The sequence below is a fragment of the Glycine max genome, chromosome 16 (genome assembly GCF_000004515.6).
Source record: "Glycine max cultivar Williams 82 chromosome 16, Glycine_max_v4.0, whole genome shotgun sequence".
In the NCBI taxonomy this organism is placed as follows: domain Eukaryota; kingdom Viridiplantae; phylum Streptophyta; class Magnoliopsida; order Fabales; family Fabaceae; genus Glycine; species Glycine max.
The window spans coordinates 9316951-9324289 of NC_038252.2; the positions used below are offsets into that span (position 1 = coordinate 9316951).

The 7339-nt window shown below is 37.0% G+C and overlaps 1 protein-coding gene across 1 annotated transcript; it reads left to right on the forward strand.

Moving 5' to 3' along the window:
* The first annotated feature begins 4194 nt into the window (after positions 1–4194).
* Positions 4195–6666, forward strand: LOC102670496 (uncharacterized). The gene is made up of 5 exons (XM_006599751.2): positions 4195–4936; positions 5058–5159; positions 5238–5729; positions 6072–6190; positions 6385–6666. The coding sequence occupies exons 1-5, from the start codon at positions 4195–4197 to the stop codon at positions 6664–6666; spliced, it is 1737 nt and encodes a 578-aa protein (XP_006599814.2).
* Positions 6667–7339: the final 673 nt, after the last annotated feature.

Sequence of the window (7339 nt, forward strand, 5' to 3'; positions counted from 1 at the left end):
ATCCAATGGCTAATAAACAGCAAAGTCCAAATTATCCTTCTCTCCCCTCTCTCTATCTTTCCCACGTTCACCTTCACCTTGATGTTCTGCGTTGTGCGTCCTCTCCGGTCTTCTCCCACTTCTGCATTGCTTCTTCTTTTTTTTTTTTTTCTTTTCAGGAATACACGAAAGGTCCAATTGACAAATACTAATGCCAATGAAAAAAGCCACCATCTGCACCAAAAGTTACATGTATCAAAATCGGTAAAACCTATCTTCACCTTCCACACGTGGCCACTTGTAGATCCCTAGTGATGAAATCAAAATTAATGCACATTTCCACAAATTTAAGTGAGAAATTTAATATGAATTTTACAAAAAAAAAAAAAAAAAACGACGGAAGATTGGGAAAAAGTACTAAGAGGTAGGTGTAGTTGATTGGGTGGATGAAAGGCAGTGAAGCGATTGGGGGAAATTGAACTTGTAGAGTAGAGCGAGAAAACAAGCGTGGAAGGATTGCGCTTGCGATTGGAATGCGTAATGTGAAAATTGAAAAAGGGTATTCACATAAATTTTAATAGAATCTTGAGAGAAGATATTTTGATACAGAAAAGAAAGAGGAAAGAAACTAGTTTCATTAACCCAAGTAACTTAAGAGTACAAAACTGTTTATACATACAAAGCTGTTAGTTAATACAGCTGTAATTAGTTGTCACTAACTAACTATCTTAATGAACTAACTCACTAAGACTTAAATAGGCTTAACTCCAAGACTGCAAATAACTACGGCTCTCTTATAATACTCCCGTGCCTCCTGCAAACTCAAGGTGGTTGACGCTTTGGAGGAGGCTAAGTACGTTGAGTTTGGAATGTGATGAACCATTAGTTGTTTTGCCAGCACTCCTTCTCGAACATAGAAAACATTAATCTCTATGTGCTTGGTTTGAGTACAAAGAACAGGATTATATGTTAGTGCTACAACACTTTGGATATCACAAAAAATGACTGGTACGGTGAAAGGAACTCCCAGTTTTGTGAGAAGTGTTTGAATTCATAAAGTTTTATGTGTAGCCTGAGTTAAGCTACGGTATTCTGCTCCAGTGCTTGACCTTGTCACAACTTGTTTTATGGACCACCAAGACACCAAATTAGGGCCCAAATAAATTGCCACTTGTGATGTTGATCTATGATCATCAACATCAAAGACCCAATCAACATAACAGAGAGCTCGAATGGAGAGAGGTCTTCCTGAAATTGTAGGTTTGAGATGAAGACCATGAGAAATGGACCCTTTGAGGTACCTTAGAATACGTTTAACTGCCACCCAATGAGTGTCTAAGGGATTAGAGATGAATTGACAAACTTTGTTGATCGTAAAGCTTATTTCAGGTCCAATAATTGTAGTGTACAACAAAGCCCCCACTACAGACTGATAGAGAGTAGGATATAAAAAGATATCTGCTCCAGACTTGGACAATTTATAGTTAGTAACCATAGGAGAAGATATGGGTTGTGCCTCTACCATTTAAGTTTTCTGTAAGAGGTCTCTGATATACTTACTTTGAGTAAGTAGTAAAGATTTATCAGAAAGAGTCTTGACCTCAATACCCTAAAAATAGTCAAGCTTTTCTAGTTGTTTTAATGAGAAAGTGGAGTTAAGTTTGGCAGTGACCAGTGAGATGTTGAATTAGTTGAGGTGAACTATAATGTCATCCACACATAAACCAAAAGATAAATTGTTTCAGATTGAGCTTTGTTGATAAACAAGGATGAATCACACTTGCTTGCTACAAAATCAAAATCCTTGAAAGTAGATTGCAATCTTTTAAACCACTACCTAGGGGCTTGTTTAAGATCCTACAAAGCTTTATTTAGCTTACAGAACAAAGATGAATCAGAGCTCTCGAATCCTAGAGGTTGAGTCATGTAAACTAACTCCTCAAGCAGTCTATTCAAGAAAGCATTATTAACATCTATTTGAAACAAATCCCAACGATGATTCAAAGCAGGAGAAATAATGAGTTTAATAGTTACTGGTTTGATGACAAAAGAAAATGTCTCATTAAAATAAAAACCTTGAACTTGATGAAACCCTTTGGTCACTAAACAAGCTTCATATTTATCAAGAGGCCCAACAACATTCTCTTTAACTCTGAAAACTCACTTGCACCCAATTGTTTTTCTATTTGATGGAAGAGGATCCAGATCCCAGGTCTAGTTTTGAGGTAATGCTAAATATTCTTGTTGCATGGCTTCCTTCTACTTAGGATAAGCTAAAGCCTATTTTACACCTTTTGGTTCACAATGAGTAAGTATAGAAGGATGAAGTCTAGGTTGATAGTTACCAGACTTTGACCTAGTCTGCATAGGATGAGCATTCACTATTCTAGGTGGTGAAGTAGTTTCAAAATTTTGAGGACTGGTTTTTGCAGTAGGTGCAGAGTGAACAATGGTTTGAACATGGCTAGAAGAAGAAGGTGGATCAATAGAAACATAACTGGACAAGGGTAGTGAGGAACAATAGAGGGTGATGATTGATCATCAATAGAAGCAACTAAATTTAGTTCAACAAAAGTGATGGGACTTGCTTTAATAAAAACATGATTGATAGGATTAATAGAAGAAGAAACCTGTGAAGGAACAACAATAGGTATGTGATTAAGTGAAACATGTGAAGAAGTAGATGCATAAATGGTTAAGGATTCAAACAACTCAGTGTAAAGAAATCTAAACTCATTAAAAATGACATATTTGTAAATGAACAACCTGCCAGAAGGAGAGACATTTGTAACCTATGGGAGGTTGAGTATCCCAAAAAGAGACACTCATGAGACCTGAAATCAAGCTTATGTTTATTATAGGGTCTGAGAAAGGGAGAACAGGAACAACCAAATGGTTTTAAAAATTGATAATCAAGTGAATTTTTTAAGAGAGTAGTATAAGGAACAAGAAAGTCAAGAGATGTTGTAGGTAATCTGTTTATGTTATAAACAACAATCGTAAAAGAAAAGTCCTGGAATTTTAGAGGTAGAGAGGCATGGTTCAGCAAAGTAAGTCCTAGTTCAATAATGTGTCTATGCTTCCTCTCCACCACACCATTTTGGTGATGAGTGTGAGGATAGATAAGTCTATGGTTAATACCAAGATTGGCTAAATAAGGAGCTAAGGGTCTAAATTCCCCTCCCCAGCCAGTTTGCAAACTTTTGATCTTTGTACTAAATTCAAGTTCAACCATAGCTTTGAATAGTTTTAAAACAGTGAATGTATCAAACTTGTTTTTAAGTAGATAGATCCAAGTGAATCTAGAACAAGCATTAATAAAGGTGACATAGTACAGTAAATCATTAGTTGAAGTAATATGAGATTGGACCCTAAAGGTCACTAAACACCAATTCCAAAGGAGCATTATAAAAAGTGCTAGATAATGAAACAGGAAGTCTCTGTGATTTTCCAACACAACATGAGAAACAAAACTCAACATTTTTATTAGGAATGATTATATTACAATGTTGAAGAACAAGCTTCATTACATGAAAGTTTGGATGACCAAGCCTAGCATGCCACAAGGAGCTAGTCTTGGTTCCTACATTTACATTGGAATGTGTAGAATAAAAAAATTATAGAATTAGAAACCAGTGTTATTAAAAAGCGGTTATGGCGGTGTCATGGCGGTATGGCGTCACAGATTTTTGAAAAAATGCCACCAAATAATGGTGGTGTTGCAGGTTGCGTATGGTGGCGCCATGGCGGCCACTATAGCCATGGTGGTCGTTGTGGAATTGCGATAATGGCAAAATAGCGCTTTTTTTTTAAATTTTGCACGACAGGTGTTGGGCTAACCCGACCCGAATTTCTCCTGCAAAAGGACAGCACATGACAGCGAACACGAACAGAACAAAATAGCAATCTCTAGCGTGACGAGCGACAGCGACAACGACGATGACGCACACGACACCTGCACACGACAGTCTCCAACATGATGACAGCAGTAGGTGAGCAGCACGATGCACCAGCGACAATCTAAAGCGCGTACAACACATGCGAGCATGATGCATGCGAGGATGACGCATGAGACACGACGCACATGACCGACGGATGGCGACTTCAGTGTTCTGGTGCTATTTTTTTCTGTTTGACACCCATTTTTTTATATTTGGAGCTGTTTTTTTTTCTATTTGACACCCATTTTTTTTTTTTTGTTCAGTCCTATTCTAAATGGTTGAACCATCATCCAATGCTGCAACTGTAACTGCAACAAGGAAAAATAAGACAGGCCCTGGTTGGAAATATTGTCATCCACTTGTGGATGGGGATACAAACACAATTGTTTGTAATTTTTGCGAAAAAATCACAAAGGGAGGAATAACCAGAGCCAAAGAACACTTGATTGGGAAGTCGGGTAACGTTGAATCTTGCCAGAAAACTCCACCAAATGTAGTCAAAGAGCTTAAGGAATATATGGCTAACAAAAAAAGTGGGACCACTTATAGTAGTTCTCGTAGTGGTAATGTGACAAATATAAGAGATTTTGAATTTGGTGAACCAATTGGATTTGATGGAAGTGAAGATGAGTTTGCAGACTCTTGTAATGCTACTACAAAGACAAAGTGTGGGACTAAAAAAGGACCAATGGACAGATTTTGTAAGAATCCAAAAAATGCAATCAATCGGAGAAAAATGGAGATGTTGAGGCGAACGAACATAACAGAGTCAATGGATAAGAATGAAGTATTGAAGGTGCATCAATATATTGCTTGCTTTTGGTACCAAGTAGGTTTGTCATTCAACCTCATTAAATTGAAAAGCTTTGAGAATATGGTTGCTACCATTGGTCAATATGGGCCACATTTGCCCATTCCAAGCTATCATGACATCAAAGTTCCACTTCTAAAGAAGGAAGTTGAATACACTGAAAATTTGATGAAAGACCACATGGAGCAATGGGTCAAGTATGGTTGTACTATTATGTTCGATGCATGGACTAATCAGAAACAAAAATGCATCATTAATTTTTTGATTAACTCTCAAGCTGGTACCGTGTTTGAAGTCTGTTGATGGCTCTAATTTTGTAAAGACAGGTGAAAAGCTTTTTGAGTTGCTTGATGCCATTGTGGAGGAAGTTGGAGAAGAGAACGTTGTTCAAGTTGCAACTGATAATGGGAGTACCAATGTTTTAGCGGGTAAGTTGTTGGAGGAGAAAATGAAACATATTTATTGGACTCCTTGTGCAACTCATTGAATTGATTTGATGCTTGAAGATATTGGGAAGCTTCCCTTGATAAGGAAGACAATTAGAAGGACAATTTATCTAGTTGGGTTTATCTATGCATATTCTGGTACCTTAAGCTTGTTGAGAAATTTTACAAACAAGAGGGAATTGGTGAGACATGCTATTACTAGATTTGCCACTTCTTATCTAACATTGGAAAGGCTCCACAAAGAGAAAGCCAATATTAGAAAGATGTTCACTTTTGATGAGTGGATCTTAAACAAGTTATCTAAGGAGCCTAAGGGGAAAGAAGCTGCAAAGGTAGTGCTCATGCCTTCTTTTTGGAATAGTGTGGTTTATATTCTTAAAGTCATGGCTCCACTTGTCAAAGTGCTTCGTCTTGTGGATGGTGAAAGGAAACTAGCCATGGGCTATATTTATGAAGCAATGGACAAGGCAAAAGAAACAATTATCAAGTCTTTCAACAACAATGAAAGCAAGTACAAAGATGTGTTTGCAATCATTGATAAAAGATGGAATTGTTAGCTTCATAGGCCATTGCATGCAGCTGCCCACTTCTTAAATCCAGAGTTCTTTTATGACATCATTGATTTGGAGTTTAATTTTGAGGTCACCAATGGTTTGAATGATTGCATTAAGAAATTGGTTCCACAATTTGATGTGCAATAGAAAATTTTGAGTTGCATCTTTACAAGATTGGTGTTGAACACTTTGGTTCTGACTTTGCAATGGCTCAAATGAAAACCCATTCTCCTAGTAAGAAACTTTTACCATATGACAAATACAAATACTATACTATTTTTTTTTATGTATTTATGTTATAATTCAGAATTCTAAGTTATGCTCTTGGTTGGTATTGCAGCATATTGGTGGCGAATGTTTGGGTCACAAACTCCAAATTTGCAGAAGCTAGCTATTAAAATTTTGAGTTTGACTTGCAGTGCTTTAGGATGTGAAAGAAATTGGAGTGTATTTGAGCAAGTATTTGTGACAGAACTCTAACTATGCTTTTTAATTTTAATTTAATTTTGATGGTCAAGTTTTATTTGGAGTGTATTTGAGATTGAGATCAACATTTATTTGTTATGTTGTAGATTCATTCCAAAAAAAGAAATAGGCTTGAGCACAAGAGGTTGCATGATTTGGTGTTTGTCAAATACAACCAACAATTGAAGCAAAGATATAATGCAAGAGATGAAATTGATGTGTGCAATGAATGGCTCGTGGGAGAGATGGATGAAGATGATGATAATGATGTTGGAAATGATTTGGTATTTGAAGATGCTGATGCACTAAATTGGGCAACTGTGTATGAGGCTTCGGGGGTTGGAGAGTGTAGGATGTATAATAGGCAGAAAAAAGGGAAAGAAATCAACCAACAAGTGTTGCTGCTGCTACCCACACTTCTAAAAAATGGGCAATGGTTGTTGGATCTTCATCAAGGAAGCAAAAAGTAGTCCAAGAAAATGATGAGGATCTAGAGTTTGAGGAGGATATTGAACTTTGTTGGATCGAGTGACCTCAGAATAATTAAGAAGGGGGGTTGAATTAATTATTCATAAACCTTTACTAATTAAAAAATTACTCTTCTAAGGCTTTTACTATGTTGTTAAGAGAATAAGGAGTAGAAGAGAAACTTAACCAAAAGTAAAAGCATAAATTAAAATGCACAGCGGAAAGTAAAAGAGTAGGGAAGAAGGAGACAAACACACAAGAGTTTTTATACTGGTTCGGCAACAACCCGTGCCTACATCCAGTCCCCAAGTGACCTACGGTCCTTGAGATTTTTTCAACCTTGTAAAAAACCTTTTACAAGCAAAGATCCACAAGGGATGTACCCTTCCTTGTTCTCTTTGAACCTAGTGGATGTACCCTCCACTAGAACTGATCCACAAGAGATGTACCCTCTCTTGTTCTTAGTCAAACCCAAGTAGATGTACCCTCTACTTGTACCACAAAGGATGTACCCTCCAATGTGTTAAGACAAAGATCTCAGGCTGTTAAACCTTTGATACTTTGTGAATGGGGATACAAAAGAATTCTCAGGCGGTTAGTCCTTTGAACACTTTTGTATTAGGAAAAGGGAAGAATCAAAAGAATTCTCAGACTGTGTCGTTTTGAATTCTCTGA

Bases quoted from the DNA above. Each gene is read 5' to 3' on its own strand.
- LOC102670496 (XM_006599751.2), top strand. From the start codon at position 4,195: ATGGTTGAACCATCATCCAATGCTGCAACTGTAACTGCAACAAGGAAA. The intron at 4,937-5,057 runs GTACTATTATGT...TTGTAAAGACAG, and splicing joins GCAATGGGTCAAGTATGGTT to GTGAAAAGCTTTTTGAGTTG. The intron at 6,191-6,384 runs GTATTTGTGACA...CAACAATTGAAG, and splicing joins ATTGGAGTGTATTTGAGCAA to CAAAGATATAATGCAAGAGA.